The sequence below is a fragment of the Vanellus vanellus genome (genome assembly GCF_965231255.1).
Source record: "Vanellus vanellus genome assembly, chromosome: 2".
Taxonomy (NCBI): Eukaryota; Metazoa; Chordata; class Aves; order Charadriiformes; family Charadriidae; genus Vanellus; species Vanellus vanellus.
The window spans coordinates 108,814,091-108,833,584 of record NC_138906.1 but is presented as its reverse complement, the minus strand read 5'-3'; the positions used below and the strand labels follow the sequence as shown (position 1 = coordinate 108,833,584).

Genomic DNA, 19,494 nt, shown 5'->3' with positions numbered 1-19,494 from the left:
GAGGAAAGTGGGGAAAAACCGCCAAGGCCGAGGAGAGTATCTGGTCTGCGTCATGCCGGGGGCAGTGGAGGGGGGGTGCGTGTGAACTCCCCCCCAACACCACCACCATCATCTTCCCCCCGGGCTCAGGAGACCCGCACCGCCTCCCCGGGGACACAAACCCGGCCGACCCCGACCCCCCCCCCGACGGCGGGCAGGGCCGGCGCTTGGAGGCGGGTTCCGCGGCCGCGGCGCCGGGGGCGGTATCCCCTTTCCGCTCCGCCCGCCGCCCCGCCCGCTTCCCCGGCCGTAGGCGCGGGCAGCCGCGGAGCCGCCGCCGGGCGGAGCGGAGCGGAGCGGGAAGCCAGGGGTCGGGGAAAGAGCGGAGCCGGAGCGGAGCGCGGCGTCCGCGGGAGGAGGGCGGCGCGGAGCGGAGCGGAGCGCGGCGCGGCGCCTGCCGCTGCCTGGATGCCAGAGGCGCCTCGGGAGCCGGCGGCCGGCGGTACCCGGGAGGGCCCGGGGGAGGAGGAGGAAGAGGAGGAGGAGGCGGCGGCGGAGGAGGAGGAGGAAGGCGACTCCGGGCGCGGAGGCGAGGAAGCAGGCGGCGCTGGCCATGGCCTCCAACTTTAACGATATAGTCAAGCAGGGCTACGTGAAAATCCGCAGCAGGAAGCTGGGGGTGAGTGAGCTCTTCCCTTCGCCGGCCCTGCCCCGGGGTGGGGGCGAGGTGCTGGCGGACGCCTCGCCGGCCTCGGGGGGCGGCCGGTGCCCCGGGCCGGGGTCGCCGGAGCCGGAGTGGGGCGCGGCGACCTGCTGCTGCTGCTGCCGCCGCCACTGCTGCCGCCGCCGCTCCTCGGACTTTGCTCCCTTCTCCGTAGGGGTCGGTGGGGATGCGCTGCCATTGCGCCGCCGAGAGAGCCGGCTTCTCCCCCTCTCCCGCTCCAGGAAGGCGCCGCTCCTCCTTGCTTTCCCCGGCGAGCGCCTTCCCGGGTCATTGTCCGCCCAAAGCTTCGCCCCGTCCCTCCGTTCTCTCCCCCGAGTCCCACCGCCCAGGCCGGGGGCAGACACCCGTCTTGGCGTCCCCTCTCCCCGCCTGCCCCTCGCCTTGTCCCCTCCGGCAGGGGCTCGGGGGGGTGTGGGGGGGTGGGGTGGAGTGGGGTGGGAGGAAGGCGCAGGCAGGGTCTGGGAAAACTTTGTGCACAGATTCTTCCTCCCTCCCTCCCTCCCGTTTGGGGAAAGGGATGTCTTCAGGGCAAGGTCTGGAAATGTTGGAGGCTGGTACCGGAGCAGCCCGCTAATAACTGGGAAAAGCGGGGACATGGGGGGTTGGGGAAGGGGGAGCCTGCGGGGGGCGGGGGGAGGCGGCAGGGAGGGAAGGGGGGTGACAGCCGCATGGAACAGGACCCGACTGCGATCGAAACTAGGGGCGGCCTCTGAGCCGAGGGTGGCTGCCCTCGGTACCCACCGGGATGCTCGGTGCGGAGGAAGGGTAACATCGTGTGATCAGTTTGGCCGCGGGCACTTTGCCTGGTGGGGTACCGCAAGCCTGGAGAAGGCAATGAAGTTGGAGCGGAGTGCGTGCAGGGGCCAGGGTTTCCTAAACTTCGGGCGGTCCCGAGACTCATCGGTTTGGACTCTCTCCTACCCTTTGTGTGCGTGAGAACGAGAAGGCTGAGGGGAGTTGGCAGCCCCGCGGCCTCTGCTGGCTTGCAAAGCTGCTGATGTTGCCAATAATCCCAAAAGATCAGGGTCCCCCGTGGGTTTGAGACTAAACCTGGCTGGAGCTGGGAGGAAGGCTGGGGTTCTTCTTTGAGTTCACCCTTGTTTGTTGTTGTTGTGTGGGTTTTGGTTTGTTTTTTTTTTTTTTTTTTTTTCCCCTCTGGGTGTGCAGGAAAGCACAGGGTCCCTACCTGTGCTCCCCTCCGGGAGGGTGGGCTGCCTCTCCCTGCCTGCCCCCAAACCTCGCAGGTCAGGTGAAATCTGCCCTCCTCCAAGTCCCGCTCCACGAGCTTATCACAGTGCTAATATTTATCTCCTCCCCCTTTTCCTTCCCCCCCCTCCCCCCAGATGCTGTGCTTTGCTTGCAGACACAGTGTGCAGGGTGGTGGGAGACTTAATCATAAATTGACCTCTGGAGCCTTGGCAGGGCTGGGCTGTTAATTCTGAAAGGGCACAGAAGAGTTTGGTCTGAATCCTTAGGAGCAGCAACTCCAAACGTTGGAGAGATGGTGTAAATCCAAAGAGAATGAATGCTCGTAATGATTTTGCAAGCCCAGAGTCACTCCATGTATCAGTCAAGCATTAGTCTGTCTGAGGAAGCAATTTCTAAGCGGTAGTTTGTTTCTGGCAGTCCTCTGCTTAACCTTTGCTCATCAGTTTTTCCCCAGCTCAGCAGTGTTATTAGGTGGGCCCAACACAAAGCAGTGAGATGATGGTATCGCATCAGCTTGATGTTGGTAGTCGGAAACAGAGTTAATCTATTTGATTTGCAAATCTGTATTTGAAGGTATCTCGGAGTCCTTTAAGTGTGAAATTATGTATATGCATGCCTCTATATATGCATATAGTTTTATATACATGTGTGTATAGCATATATGCAACAAATGTAGAGTTCATGTTACAGAAAGCTTGGAAGATACTTGCTGACTTGTGAAGATGAAATTATGAAGACTGATATTTCATTGCAGCATATCTTAAGTAGCTTGAATATATGTATTTTTTTAAGACATTAATCTGATTCTTTGGGAGGGGGCATATAACTGCATTTGTTGGGAGTGGATATTATTCATGGTCGGAATGATTATCGTACTTCTACACTAAGTAGAAGTGAAACAGTTCGTACAGTGTCTATGGAGGATTTTCTCCTACTGAAGAGGTGTGTGGGGGTGACAATTCAGACTACACAGCCTCAGGCAGGTGGTAGTATAAGCTTAAATATGACATATGGGGATGCACATCTGAATAAATGTATCAAGTACAATGTAAAATGGATTATATTTTATAGAAAATAGCATCAAAATTCAAATGAGTGTGATGGTTGAAAGGTATGAATATGTGTGTATATATCCATAGCTAATTGGATTCTTGTGACTGAATTTCTAAATTAATGCAATTTTTATTCACCAAGTGAAACATTAAAGGTTTATATTTTTTGCCCTTATGTCTATCTCCAAGTCCAAACCTTAATGAATTACACTAGAACTGTCATAATGTAGTTTTCAGGGATATAACTGTCTGTTAACAAGCGAATATTTTTAACCTCAAAAAAATATTGAAAGGAGGGAAGAGAGCTATGGGTTCTGGGAACTAAGGCTAAGATAATTTTGAAATATATAAATAGAATTATATCTCTTGCTGGTTATGTTTCATTCATATAGACAGGAAGTTATTGGTTTTATTTTATTTTATTTTGATCATAATGGTCTACATTCTTTGAATATTTCAGTGTCTCCTGAAAAGTAGATTGATTAGGATTTGGAGAGCTGAGGTGACTTGGGCAATAAAACTAATTCTAACCTTTAGGCTGGTAGCCAACTCATTACGGAAATTCTTCCAGTGCATCTTTTATTCTGTCTTGTTTTGTGACTGAGGGAGCCCTGGCTGGGAATCAAATGGAAGATACTTGAATATAGTGCAACCTGGGAAGTTTTAGGTAAAACTGAGTGTCATACAGTAAAATCAGATAGCATATTTAATTTTATTAAAAAAAAAAACAAACAACAAAGAGCCACCTTTGACTTGGGGTGGACTTTCTGGTAAAAGTTAGTTTTCCAAGAATTTTGTTTTCAAAAGCCCAAGTCTTAAGTCATCTTTTGATTGCCTCCTTCTATTGATTTTTGTACTTTGTAAAATATAAAGTCTTTATGTTTTGGTTTTTTTTTTTTTTTTTACAAGGTATAACATGTTTACCTCTGACTTATTACAGCTATACCTTGCTTCGAGTACTTATTACCCTGGCCAACTACTCCCCACGTATCTGCAAACTGGATTCGTAGTATGCATGAGGGCTCTCTCCAGTCATGGAGGAAGGACGAATGTCCATCCTGAACCACGCGGTCAGGACTGGGAGCTATTTTGCCATCAATAAGTGGTTCTGTTTAGAAAGGTTATCTGAAGTCAAAGACGAGGCCGAAGTCTTGATGGAAATACCTGGCAAGAAGTACTGTGAGAATTTGCCCTTACTTTTTGTTTAGTGATATCTGATCATCGAGACTTCTTGCCTTCTTTTCACCATAATCCTCAAGTGCTCATCTGCTGTTGGATTTGCATCTTAATGGACTTCTGTATATTTCCTGACAGTCCAGTATTTTCAAGTAGACCCCATTGTTCTGATATCTTTACGTTGTTAAAGCAGCTTCTTTCGACGTAGGGATGGATACTGAGCTTGCCAAAATGAGGAGCTTCACCAGCCTCTCTGTTGTTGTTGGAATCTGACATCTGCCTCCATTGGGAACATTTCTGCCATGGAGGTGTCAGGCCATGAAGAGACATCCAGCCAGTTAGAACACTTAGCCTATCTCCTTACTTTTATTAAGCATGAGCAGTTTCTATGGTGCCTTGAAATTTTAAATGTATATTAAAGCCTACGTAGTAGACAATCTCATGTGTATACACGACACCTTCATCAATATATCGCAATATCTTTGAAACTTAGAAACTCTAGTCAGTGAGGATAACTGTAATTAAAACATCTTTTTCAAATCTGTTTCCCTGCAGCCTCAATATGCCTTTCTTTCCAGTGCTCTGGCATTCCTGCGCTGTTTGATATTTTGCTTTTCTCTAATACTACATAAAGGAAATACCTCATTCTTGCAGCCATTACATTTGACCTGTGCGACCCTCCTTTGAAGTAAATTTGATTGTAATGTGGTGTGCCGTTCAGATCAGAATAGGTCATTTGTGTAGCGTGGAACAGGACTGTGCTGCCTTTGTTCTTGTGGAATCTTTCATACTTGTGTCGCATTAAAATTCATATGACACAATTTTATACTGCGCTGGCTGTGCTCATAGGCTGAAACTTTCTTGTAACAGATTGGAATCCCTTTGTTGCCTCCTAATAAACGAAGCTGCGAGGATTTCATGCCTTGTTGAAGTGCTGTTTCTTAGAAGAAAAACAATTTGATGTCACATTAGGAAGTCTAATTAAAAACGAGCATTGTGTCACTTTGATAGTCTTGTTTTGACCCATATCAACCTTCGAAGTCATAATCTTTTTTGGTTTGTTTCTGTCTCTTTTTTTTTTTTTTTTTTTTTTTTTTTGTTTTGGCACGCCTTGGCCACAGAACAAAAGAATCCTATCTAACGGAAATTTTCACTCAGTTGGTGAATAAATACTGATTTTTATGTGTTTCCACATACTGAGTAGAATGATTTCCTGAGTGGTTCAGCTTATACTTTAATACTGCTATCCGAAGAGAAAATTGTACCTGCCAGTCAGTCTTGATTGAGTAATAAATAACAGGTTGCTGTTAGTCACCAAATGAAAAGTTTTACCATATAAACCCCCCTATTTTTAACCGTACTTTTAGATCATTACAGGTACCTTTTCTGGAAATGAACATAGTGGTTCTCCTTCTGCTGTTAACACTGTCTTCAATCAATCAGCACTAACAATGCTCTGAATACGAACCTCTGATTGCAGCTTGGCTCCTCTTGAAATAGTGCAGTTATGTGCCTCACAAAATCCTAACACTTAATTGATATTGTGTATATATTTAGAGTGAAGAAAGCGAAGGGATCTGCAAAATGTCCTGAGTTTGAGATTACATTGATTGATGGCAGCGGCTTTGCAAGTGGGTCGTGATGAATACAGAGGGCAGAGTAGAGGTTCTTCTATTTCTTTGAGTTGCCATAGCATATTCTACGAAACAAACAAATGAAAAAGCCCAAGCAAATAGCGCAGCCTGGAATGGATATCCTTTCCATAGATTATTTTATTATCTATGGCAAATCTGCTCAGCCCATTTGAAAGCACTGAGATTGCCATTTATAACTGCATCCTGACAGATGACCTCAACTATGAATTGCATCACGGACCATGAAAATAATTTAAATTAAACTTTGAAAAATGGAATTCCTATTTATAATGAATTTATTTTAATTTTAATAAAGCTCCAGACTGACAGGATTTAGATGCCAGACTCCTGTAAAGGAGTTCCTTTTTCACGCTAGTTCAAGACAACCTGAGATACGTAATTAAAAGTATTTCACTGTAATCCATTAAAGAAGCTAGTCACATTTACTATTTAATACTGAAAGTATTATTTAAAATACCAATATTTACTGCCTTCAGTACTTTTTCTTGCTACAGTTACATGAATGGATTTGCAGAATTAAATGGAAAAGATATGGATTTCCAATTTGGTCATTATGGAAACAACAATCACTTTGAGCTTTTGACCATTTCTTATTGATTAAGCATATTGTGCAGGAAATGGAAAGAAATATCTTGCAGCCATTGTAAACAAGGACAAAAGTCCAACAATTTTTTGTGCTGATATTTGCAATTAAAGAAATTTGTGAGTCAGGCTTGTGGTAAGCACTTTGGAGTTGCTGTGTTTCCCGGTTGCTTCTCTTGATGTTTTTTTCCACCTCTTAATTCTTAAGAGGTCTGATAGTCAAAGGTCTATTAATTTTGTAATGTATGACACTTATTTAAAGGGACAAATAATTTCTCTTTTGCGGATAGCATATCAATTCCACGTTATCAATGGATTATAGATGCTTCTATTTTTGCTCGTGTGTGTAATAGCATTAGCCTCAGTGAGGTTATACCTTAGCTGTGTGATGGTTACACAAAGAAGTGTTTGTAGACTTCATCTCTTTCACTTGCGTATCGTGAGATGCTAAAATTTTATTGAGAGAGTATTTGTATCTCCACTGAGGTGATGGCCTTTTGGTTTTTCGTTTAGGAGTCAGGCATTTTTGTCCTACGATGGACATTATGACCTGATGAAGATACCCTAAAGTCAGTTTAAAGGAGGCCATTAACTTTGGTGGCTTTGGTTCAGAGTCCAGGTGGTATCATTAACAGCATGCATAGAACATGAATTTCCTTCTCGTAAAATGCCCTTCAAATCCTCCTGAAAGGAGTTGTCCTTTCTCAGGTGGGTAATTATGGAAGGAACATTCTCTATGAATCCTTGAAATACACAAGGAATTATTCATGTCAATTCCAGTGGTGAGTTTTCTTCCTAGTTTTTTAGAAATAATCTCGCCTCGAATCCTTCATTCATATTTTTGCAAGCAGTGCAAAATGCTTTATAGCGGTTGCCTGGCAACAACATATTCAGGCAACAGCATATGTGAATCAGTTGTTAGTTACACATTTATATATATGACTATGTATAGAGAATACATTTGAGATAGGTACTAATGAGAAATTTCTAAGAAAGTACACGATGAAATGGTTTTTTTGGTTTTCTGGTTGTTTTTTTTTTTTTTTCTGGCTTCTTCAATAAAGGGGTTTGGGCCTACATTACCTTAGAAAGTTTGTCTTTTATTTTAGCTCGTGTAAAAGATCTGCTAGTTGAACAGCTTTTCACAAATGTCATGATATAGTTAATATACTCATATGCAGTCATAGCAAGGGATGTAAAATATTCTCTTTGTGGAAGATGAAAAATAAATCAGCATCCATACATATTAAAGTATATCCCTCACTGTTCTTTAAATTAATAATGTATTATTGAACTGAAACGTGGGTGCTTTACTTTATCTGTTATATTTAAAATAATAATAGCAAATTTTGTGCTGCGTTTTATATTTTTAATCTCTTCAACTTGCAATGCAGCTCTAAAAATCAAAAAGATTCTGATGCATTATTGTAATTAATCATCATTTTGTTGACAACTGTTTTACATATAAAATACATGGTACTATTCTAAATACTGTGAAATTTCTTTAGTAAGGTCAACGGTGTTAAAAACAGATCTTTTGATCTTTTAGAGAAAGTTTGTATACAGTAGGACAAAATTACAAACTCGCAAAGAAGAGTTGAGAGTAGGGTGTGCTGTAACTGTATCTTAACACTTTTGTGCCACATAAACGCTTTATATTACTATTTTTTTTTTTTTTACTATTCATAATACGCACCCATGCATCATGTCTGAGAAGAAAACTTGCATGATTGTTTAGTACAGCTAGCAAACCGCTAGAACTGAAAACCTGGTACGAGTCAAGAGATTTCCAGAGAGTGGGATTTTTCAGCTGGTTTGAGAATGAGACCTGCTGACCCCAGGCGCGCTCTTTCTGAGTGGGACAGGCGGAGTCTTGTTGAGAAAGCTGGCACTAAAATTGCAAAGAGTTTTGAAGATGAACGTTAATATTGAATTCTACTCAGAAATTAAGGGGGGGGGGGGGGGAAGCAATCTGTAAGGTACTGATGGAAATATACTTCCTTTCGGTGAACTCCACCACAAAATATTTTTGCAGCTTTTTAACAATTGTAATGTGTGAAACGTATCACTGCCATCATACTGAGAGGTTATAAGACCGTGCAAGTGGAGCTTCACTGTTGACTTCAGATGCACATAAATTAGGAAGATAATTAATGAAAGTGTGTAAATAGTTTAAAAGATTGATCTTATTTCTCTCTGTTGTTCAGCTGCCAAACTGTCCCTCATCGTCTCCAGCTTATCTGGACTGAACTTCGGAAAGGTTGCATTCATTAATGTGTCAGTCAGGAATTAGAAACACACGGCGTTGACGAGATCTGGGGAAAAAAGTTACACACTATCTGCCTACCAGAAGAAAGGTTCTTCAGCATGTTTCCCTTACCTGCAAAAAGAATTAATAGAGAAGTTTAATACCAAAGTTTTTTCACTGTTGTAGAACCAAATTAGGGCCGTTTTTGACCTGGAAGCTCATGATGCTTTTAATACTCTCTGTTTTTTTGTCCTTGGGATATTTTTTTAGACACTTGCTTCGGCGTCCTCTTCCCTCAGAGTGAGTTGGTATATTCTCTTTTCTCAAGCAAAAATTTATTTTTCCTGCAAAGAGAAAAGAACATGGGGGAGTCATACAAAATAGTAATAAAAAGGGGTTTTCTGAAGGAGTAGCCATAATTATTGTTTTGTATGGCACCTAGAAAGAGGAGACTGCATTTGTGGTTATCCTTTAGGTATTATTACGTGTCGTGGTTTAGGCCAAATCCACTACTGGGGACCTGGGGGACCCCAGATGGGACCGACAGATGCTCCCCTCTACCCCTCTACAAAGAGAGAGGCAGAGGAGGAAAGAGACTTAGGAGTTTAGAAGGAACTCAGCTACTTTAATGAAATACTAATCATGAAATAAAAAGAAATAATGAAATATATACAAAACCGTATCAAGCTCCCGAGATGACAATCACGTCACCAGCTGGCACTGGGGCAGTCCCAGGCTGGACTCAGTGACGGACGGGAACTGGATTCCGGATCTGGATTCAGAATCGGGATCACAGGCAGATGAACAGAGTCCTCCTCAGACGTCGGCCACTGAAGGAAGAGCACTGACCCTTTGATCTCTCAGCTTTTGTACTGAGCATGAGGCAGATGGGATGGAATACCCTGTTGGTCAGTTTTGGGTCACCTGTCCTGTCCGCTCCTCCCTGCAGGTGGGACCCCACTATGCTTTTCCGCTTCTGACCCTCCAACGGGGCCAATAACAAAGTTGGTTGGCCTTGGCTGTTATGGCAATGAGTATAATCAGGAGCCTCTCTGCATACCACGCCTGGGCATCAGCTGTAAACATGGGTCTTATCACTCTGAGAGAGTAAACACTGTCGGCACAATATGCAGTTAATTTCAGTAGTTAGAAGAGGCCCAGCTAAGAAGCGAAGTGACTGAACAAAATTGGTTCTGTTTTACCTCGAACCAGGACATTACGTTAAATATAACTTATATTTATTGTAATTGCTTTTAGGTTTTGTTCTTATTTATCTGACTACTTGTAGAGAATGCAGTTTCTGCTGAAGTATTCACCTGATGCAAAATGTGTTATCTAGTTCAAATGTGATGAGAGAATGTGAAAAAATAAAATCTATGAGGCTTAACTAAAAATGGAGAAAACTTCCATTTTAACTGAAGTTGATATACTAAATTATTAATTACTAGATTACTATGATAATAATAAGGTACTTACAAATGAAATTGTTTTGCTGCTGAAAGTAATTTTTGTTGATGTAGTTAGAATAGTAATACTTTGTCTGAATGGTAATTATTTTTCTTCTTGAAACAGTACTCTTAAACTGTTTCTATGAATACCTCAGCAGGTCATAGAGTTTCCATACAAGAACAGAAAAAGAACAGGGACTTTTTTGGCACAAGAAAAGCAAGCTATAGCTGTTCAGTGCATGATCCTTTTGGTTGCTGAACACGTTCAGATCTCTCTGACTCCTGTAGCAGGTTCTCAGCTTCTCATACGATAGCATTCTTAATGAACGTAATTGTCACATTAATTATGCAAAGCCAAATACTACGTTAGTTATATGGTCTACTCTTGTATTAGTGATTCTTGCTTTTAAGTTGCACGGTGTTCACCCACTGTCTGAGGGAGACTGAGACTCTTCACCTGGGGCGGCGTAAGTTTCGGATCTGAGAATAAATTTCTTAACTTCTGAGTATGGAAGAGGTATTTGATGCTTGGTATTATTATTCTCAAGGTTACAGTTTTTTGAACTCCATCCATGTATACTGTTTTTGATAATCTTAACAAGACTGAGACTTATAGAGATACAAGTACACAAAGAAAGAATTTTTGCGAGTGAGAAGAAATATATGCTGCTTTTTGCCTTTCATGAGACAAACATTTATGCGAATGTATATATGTATGTATGTATATAGAAGAACTGTATATAGCAGCATCCTAACAACAGAGCTAGAAGGTTAATTTTCCATAGTTGTAACAAGAAGGATAGTAAAATAAAAGTCCTTATATCTTAAATTACAGTAAGGTTTTTGGAGCTTTTTGCACTGTTAATGAAATAACCTTTTTTGAGAAGACAGAAATCTCGGTGCTGACATGTTGGACTGTATATGAGAAGAGTTAAATTTTAGCCTTTTTCAGAGATGTAATTTGTAATCTTGAGCACTTTGATTCATTCCAGCCTTATTCTCAATTATACTAAGCCCACTGTACACTACATAAATTGAATTTAAAGCTGCATTAAGGCCCCTTATACTGCCAGCATAGTGAAGAATACTGTTAGTGTAAATGGGAAACAGGCTTTCTAAGCTTAAGTTTTCTTTCTATAAAATTAGTATAATCTCTTTTCATCCACCTCTTCTTTATTTTGTCTGCTTCAACTATGAACACTTGAAAAATTCTTATTTTAGTTACGTAGGTTGGCTAGCACTGGTCATGGTCAAAACTGTTATTAGGTGCTTCCACTGTATAGAAAACATTGGAATAATTCAGAATTTACTTTTGAGTCACAGAACCATTCCATGGTTGAGGTTAGAAGGGACCTCTGGAAGTCATTGGGTCCCGCGCTCCTGCTCAGGCAGGGTAACTGTCTATTTTCTTGTACGAAGGCTACTACTTTTGGTTTGAAAAGACATACCACTGAATTCTTCTATGAAATGTCTCTTTTCACAGTCAGGATTTGTTCAGGTGTCTGAATTATTTTAATTTTTTGTATGGAAAGAAAGTAAATCTTTTGCTTTCCCCACCCCCCGATCTTACTGATAGAAATGATTGCTCATCAGTTTTCATCTTAGAAACAGGTATCACTTATAGGAAGGCAAGAAGTCTGAAGCTGATAAATTTGATAGACCTTATGTCTCTTTTGCCTTATTTGAGACAGAATTGTAGCACAGAATGTAAAGTCTCAAATAATTTCACTTTTAAAAGTAGATATTGAAAATGTTAAAGGTACAATTACTCACATCTTAAGTATCAGAACAATTCTGAAAGCTGAATATGGTCCACGAGACGATTTCATAACTGTTAGGGTTACTGATCTGCAGTTGTAGATGTAAATTTCTGGCCCCAGATATGAAGAAATTAGCTGTATTTGTCAAATGCATGTCACACAATACAGCAATCTTATTTTAAAAGGAGGGTTAGACATGTTACTACAACATATTTTTCCTTTCCTAATGCAGCCTATCACTGGTCAGATTTTGAGAAGTCATCGGAGTCTTCTCATCTCCAAATTTTATAAAAGGCATATTCTTCCACAAAACAATTAGGAAAACCCTTACTCTAGGCTTATGTGATGTTTCTGCTAAGTAATACTAATACTTAGCCTTAAGTTGGGCATTTTACCCATTAATATCTTGGAGCTCAGCACTAGGAGCATGTATTTGCATGGTCCTACAGAGGAAGGTCTGTGGGACTTTGTGCAGGTTGTAGGATAAATCAGAGTCCACCTGCAGAGTCTAGAGATGACAAAAAGCGTTGTTTCTTGAGGAAATCTACCTAGAGACTACGTGCAATAAAAGAGTAACTACAGAAGCATTTATTGAAAGGAATTGTATGAGGTTAAAAAAAAAAAAAAAAAAAAAAAAAAGGAAGTTAAATTACGGTTTGTCCAGCATAGTAATGCTAAGCATGAGCACTTCCAGAAGAGGCATTGTAACAGCCAGTATTGACAGGGTACTAGTTAGCCATTAATAAAACAAACAAACAAACAAAATCTTTTTCTTCAGCCTTTTGAAATCACTGGAAGGATTGTATTCTCTTCAGTAGGTCATAGCTCAAAGCAAAAGTTTGAAAGGATACTGGGCAGCCTTTTCTAACATGATGCGTTTTTGGTTGAATACACTCTTAAGCTTATGCAGTGTCAACACACTTAGGTAGAAACGTGTTTAATGAAACCCAGTTCCTTCATCATGTTACATTTTTCCAATCATCGAATAATAGCGAGTTTCAGGGTTTTGTTAATATTGACAATTCTATTGTAGACCCATTCAAAAGAAGAATAAGAGAAAGGGAAATGTTAAAAATAGGTAAATTGCGGTGGGATTCAGACGCAGACCAATATGGTCGTGCTGAAGCCGTTTTATTACAATACTTGAAGTGTTATATACTTTTACTACAACGTGGGTCAGTATCGTGTCTTGTGCTCATTGGCCTTTAAACTTATACACACAAACTATTATTGGTTAAATACAGCTGTAGTGATACACATTCAGCATCTATTTAGGGGTCGCAGTAGTTTCAGTATCAGTGTGTGAATTCCTCCTGTGAATTCCTCCTTCCTGTCGACCTTCAGACTGTACCAGCTTGTCTTTTATCTCTTCTGTTGCACAAAGTTCGCAAGCTCATTATTTCAACGTGTCCGTTGTTTTCCAAAAAGCTTCCCACAATAAATATCTCACTTTTTGCTGTAAATGCAAACATGGAGATAAACTAGATCGGTTGTTTCTGTTGTACATAATCCTTCCTTTCATTACATCTCACTATTCTGTGTGCGTACATTTTTAATTGCTTCTGGCAAGTCATGAGATCAAACATTTTTGCAGGAAAAGCTGTGCAACAGGCAAAAAGTTTCTCAGCGGTGAATCTATATTTGCATGTAAATTTTAGCTGGTGTGAATTAGTGAAAGTGAGATTTACAAAAAGCAGGGTACCAAATTCTAAGATCTAACTTCAGCTATTGGAACAGAATGTGTGACAATGGTTATTCCTCAAAATGGTGTGAGATGTATTAAATATATAAATATTAAAAATATAGCAGAAGCAAAAGAAAGGAGGCAGACTGCTGTTTTCTGATGTGATTACAGAAAAACAGGAATGCAATTATTTTTATGGTCCCAGAGTTCTTAGGAAAGCAGAAACCTGCAGTTTTTTAAAGGTAGAGTGGGTTTATTAATGCAGAAGCTCTATTTGTAGAATATGAGCCATTGCACAGTACAGGACTTGCTCGAGACCCAGAGGCCAAACACGATACTGCTGGATCACTACCATTTCAGAAGATTCGGGTTATTTTGAAGAATTAGGTCTGAATGCCTGTAGAGGATCATTGGAGATGGTTGTTTTCAAACACTTCCTAATCATTTGGGATGAAGACAATGCTTACAGATCCTGAAAGCGAGCTGTAGCTGATGGTAACAGCTTAGTAGCTGGTGGAGAACATTGGTGAAACCATCAGAGTTAGGTGTCTGGGGGCTTCAAAAACTGAAGCCATGCAATGAGACATAGGGAAGGAATCTGTGGAGAAGCCATGGAATAGAGTTAGATGAGATTTATGGGGAATGAGAGGAAAATTTATACTGGTGGGCCTCACGCTGTGCTTATTTGAGGATAAATGTTACTCTAACAGCTTTTATACGATAATATACCTATAGTTTTTAGATGCATTGCTTTGGGACTTCTTGAACTGAAGGAGAAAATAGAAAAGTAAATGTGTATATTTTATGGACTTAAAAATATTTTTGACATGACCTTGACACATTATTTTGACATGATCATGCAATAATGCAGTTTATGTCCTAAGAGAACCCAGAGGTTAAATACATTTCAAGATGTTTTTGGAGGTGTATTTTCCAGAACTTCTGATGTCAGAAGATATTTTTTGCCTGTGATCTTTTTGTTTTTTTTTTTTTCTCCTCTGAACAAAGAAATTGGCCGTTTCTGCTGCGTTCCTGTATAATGTTATTCTGTGGCTTATAGTAATTTCTCCTAAAAAATACTGTAGGTGAATCTCTCCTCTACTTCAATCTTGCAATCTGAACAAAAGTGAGTTTAATACTGTAATGAGGTGATGCCTCTTCTTTAGAATCCTCCCCCCTCCACACCTCTGTCTTACCTTAAATATTTCCTAGACCAGTCTGTAGGTAAATAATTGATCTTCTGACAGCAAAATTAACACTTTTCCCTTTGTAATCTGAAAATTACTAGAAAGAATAAATACCTGTTCTCATTTAAACAAACACTTCCTAATATACTTAATTGATTTACTTGTACTAATTAAAAAGGGTTGAGTTAATGGACCTAATGCGTACTTATCAGTAGAAAAACATACGGAGAAATAAAACCTCCTTAGGTTATGTCAGGCTTTTGGGTCTAGGCAAATGTAAAAAGTTGTAAATGATATTGATTTTCGTTGACTTGAGGTAACCCCAAGTAGTGCCACAGCTGTGCTTTTGCTGATGTTCACGGCTGAGTTGAATGTACAATAGATGAACTGAGTTAAACCAGGGGACTTGAAACGGAGAATGCTACTTGCTACCCTTTGAAGTCAACTTTAGAGACTTATAAAGCAAAGCATAGCTGCCTGCATAGCTCTTGGGATGGTCATGACTGAAATAGTGAAAACAGAGGAAGCTCAACTATCAATACGTAATTACCAAGGGGGGTCTTATTTTTTTAATCATCACTAGTATTTGGTCATTGTTAGGCTTGCAGTGAATTTATATACAAGTACAGAGGAAAGAGGCCTGCTAAAGAGGTCCAAATCTGCCCTTGATTGTGCAAATATCTGCAAGTGTATGAGTGTGCAGGTGTTACACACCAGCCACGGGGCTCACCATAGCAGTGAAAATTTTGATCTAGTTCTGTCCAATCCTTCGTTGCAGCAGTTTCATAAAGTATAGTTCAATCAATCCCAGAAAATTCTATTAGAAACTAAAATGAATAGAGCAATTCCTCATTTCCAAAATTCTTTTTCTATGCAGATAAGTAATTTCAGGAACGCATCCCACGTAAATGGGTTTTATTCAGATTTTTCTGTTTCAGCTTTTCTTCAGAATCAGGAGGGTTAAAAAACTTAATTTCTGAAACCAAAAACTGAAATGCTTGTAGAATACTTTGTCCTCAGGACCAGACGCCTTAGGCATAGGCCTTTAATCCCTGTGCCCTAGTTACGGCAATTAAGGTTCATGAAATATAAATTTTATTACATATGCATCTTGGTTTCTCCTTTTTTATTCTGTTTCAAAATCAATCTGAAATATTAATGATCATATTAAATGCACTCTGTTATGTGAATTGCTGTTAATATCGCATTCTGCTTCTCCTGACAGATGCAGTGAATGACATTTTCTAACATTTAGACTTAAATGTGTATTCTCTTGCTGAAGGAAATCTGACTTTCATAATACTGTTTCTTGTAGGCCTGCCTCTTTATCTGCATTTAAATCAAAAAGGTGCTGGAGATATGCAGCACTTTGGAAGCCCACAACTTATAATTGTTCATGATTTCTAGTGCTGCAGTGCAAATTAATCACTGTCGAACTGTGCTGGGGGAGCATAGAAATGCCTAACAACGTCGTGGTCCCTGCCTGAAAGAGCTTACACTCTTAACATCTGAAATGTTAAAGCTATCCTTCAAAGTCTCATGTTATTTTTTTCACTGAAAGGTTTCTCTCCATCTAAATTTACCATCCCTCTCTGCCTATCATGTCTATGCAAATGGATTTCTAAAGCTTGATTGTAAGGTCCCTTCTCCCCTGAACCGATGAAGAAACAGTCACCAATGTGAATAAAGACTCCATCAGAGCACTTGTATTATACAGTTCTCTTGGGATTGGGGGAAGGCACTGGTAGAGGATGACATTACAGAGGTGGAAAACCAGTTTGATTTGGATGGTTCAAAACTGAAACCAATAAAAGAAGTGCTGTTTGTGTAGCAACAGGTATAGCAATGTGTAGGTTGCACTTCACTTAGAGGGGCAGTAGTCACTTTGGTATAGATGTGAAAGCTTCCAAATGAAGAATTCACAGCCTGCTGGGGGGGTTGGGTTTGTTTTTGAAGGCAGAGGCGTATGTCAATGTAAAACAACTATATCTACTTTAATGTGGCCAGAAAAGAGGCACTTAGCTGTTCCACTGCAAAAAGAATGAGTTAGTAAAGCCGGCGCACAATCTGTCTCTGCTGTAGCTCTTGGCACACAACAGCTCTAATTGGTGGAAGCTATTGAGGCCTTAATTGCTGATTTTGCAGTACTGCCATGTTTACTGATAAGGTTTAATGCAAGCTAAAATTTGTTAACTAGAGAGAAACAGTTACACTTGCGCGAAGAGTGTGAGGACAAACAGCAGGCTTTTCTCTAGCGCCAAATGACGATGAAGGATTTCGGCACGTGGCACTGTTAAGTTTCCCCTTTCAGGCTAACGAAATGCCTTTCTTTGAGCAGGAGAGCAGGAAAAACGTTTCTGAGGTATACGTTATGCAGCTAGTCTTGAGGTTGAAGTGATAGTTGGATGTTCACCTTGCTTATTTATGTGACTTAAATATCCATTTTTTTGTCTCCTGGAGAAGGACAGGTGCAACTGTTAGTTCAGTCCCAGACCTCCTGATGCAATGCAAATCTGAGTATATAAGAGAAGAAACGCCAATTGTGCCCACCAGCTGAAAATTATCTACGTCAGTAGATGTAGCAGTAGTATCTTCCTAATATTAAAATTCAGGTTTAATATCAAAATTTATTCACTAAGCTGTCATTTCATTCAGGTCTCTGTATATGATGACAGCTTTGCTGTCTGCCGAATGAATGGGGGACCATTGCATTTAAATTCTAAAAAGTTTAGGTCTTGAACTGAGAGATCCTCACATTTATTTTTAATGCAGTATAGTTACCGTGTAATACAGTAGCTTTTTAAGCTGCTAACCTGCTGTTTCATTTCTGAACTATAAATTAAAATCATTGTTATTATTTGTGTTTATATAATAGAAATAAAAATACCAACTAATGTTGTTATATTGCTGTTTATATGTCCCAAAAGCTAAAAGGAAAAATAAATGGAAATGTGTTTGTACTTAACATATCACTTTGAAAGTGCCAGTTTTCTGTGTCTTAGCATGTTTTTCATACACTGGATGCATCGCTTGGAGCAGAGGAAAGTGTAAGATATTAGCTGACTGGAAAGCAGGTGCTATTGTGAACTCCAAATGAATTTTTATATTCATGTTTGAAAAATACGTGACTGTGATTCAAAGAGATTTTGTGCTTGCAGATGATCTATTTCATTTTGTTACTGAACATACTGTATTTTTAGTATATTCTGTAAGCCGTATATGTCATCTCACAGTTAATAAAATATATATTAGTCTACATAACTGAATGCGTATAGAAGAGCAGATAGTTGAAGTACCTTAGAACAGGGCTTTACTCCAATATATATTAATGCTCAGAAGATGAGAAATAGGGCATGTTCATCAAGTGTACTAAGAAAACTAACAGTAATTAATATTATATGAAGTTTCTCTGCAGTTTAAATGGAAATTACATCAAACATACATAAATTAAAAATAAGAGGTATTTCTATTTCAATTAATAGTCTGCTTTGATTGTAAATTTTCTCTACCCCTTAGACCAATTTTGGTTCAAACAGTGTTCAGTTAACTAAGCTGTAACTCCATATGGGTCTACGATGGTGTAAAATATTCTAAGTTTTATTATATGGTGTTTAGATATATAACAGGACAGCTTTTTAAAATACAAACAAGTGGTCAGTTTTGAGTTTTTTTCAGTGCTTTGCATCCTCTGTAGTAGTCCGTAATGTTGGGTAGTTCTAGCGTTGAAAGGCTGAGAAAGAGCAAAACCAGACACCAGACTTTCATCAGCAAGGTCATCGTTAAACAAAGCTTATCTACATACCCGAGAGATGCACTACAACTCCAAGTCAAGAATGGCTGTGTCTCTCTCTGCTTTTAAAAAATTCAGGGGTTTGCAAGTCCAGCTCACAAGAATGACCAAAACTTGACAAACTATTTGGCTAACTTGTGTGGTTATGTGTAGCAGTTTTTTCTAAAAAAAAAAAAAAAAAAAAAAAAGTAAAACCCAAAAGTTACTTACTTTCCTTCCTGTTGCCATGAAACACTTACTAAAATGTATCTATCATCTGCACTTTAAAGGTAGGAAAGGGTCTTCAAGTTGTAGTGACGGCAAAATCACAGACTCTTTCCTCTGCCTTTTCCTTTTACTTCACTGAAGTGTGAAACAAAAAATATGAAACAATAAGCTTTTAATCAGACAAAGTGGAAAACAAGTGCTATTTTCTTGACCTAGGTAATACTTTTGCAGGAATATTAACTGTTGTATTTCCTAAACATTTAATCTGGATATATGTGTTCTCAATATTATGTTCATAGTTCTATGTTTAATATTCTACCAGTAATTTTAAAATCACATCTTTTTGCATGAACTTAATGAAGTAAATCATATGTGTAGTGCTTTACTTTTAATGGTCGTGTAAGTTTGTTTTGTCTCCTGTTCCAGTTCTTCTTTTCTTAGAGAACTTCTTCCCCTTATATTTTAAGTAGTGATACAGAATTAAAATGTGGAGAATGCAGTTTTAGAAACAAAATATTATTTGTTTTTATATTCCCATAATGTATATTAGCTTATAGTAACAGTCCACTCCCCCCCCCAAAAAAAAATAATCATTCAGTATTTTGTGTTTACTAGCAAATCAAGCTTCTGAAATCCACAATTTGTATTTTAATATGCATTAAAATTATGGAATAATGCACATTATTAGTTGTTCGTTATTATTTTGTCTTTTTAAGAGCACTACTGTGTCAAAATCAGAACGTTAACTTTACGAGACAGCAAACTCTTATTAAAGCTTGCAGCACAAATCAGA

The 19,494-nt window shown here is 39.8% G+C and overlaps 1 protein-coding gene across 1 annotated transcript in view; it reads left to right on the top strand.

Moving 5' to 3' along the window:
* Positions 1-592: 592 nt before the first annotated feature.
* DOK6 (docking protein 6) overlaps positions 593-19,494 on the top strand; it is a gene marked incomplete at both ends in the record, with an annotated part of 267,744 nt that continues 248,842 nt past the window's right edge. Inside the window, one exon of the mRNA XM_082479395.1 lies at positions 593-658. Coding sequence (XP_082335521.1) covers positions 593-658 — 66 coding nt within the window. The remainder of the gene's footprint in view (positions 659-19,494) is intronic.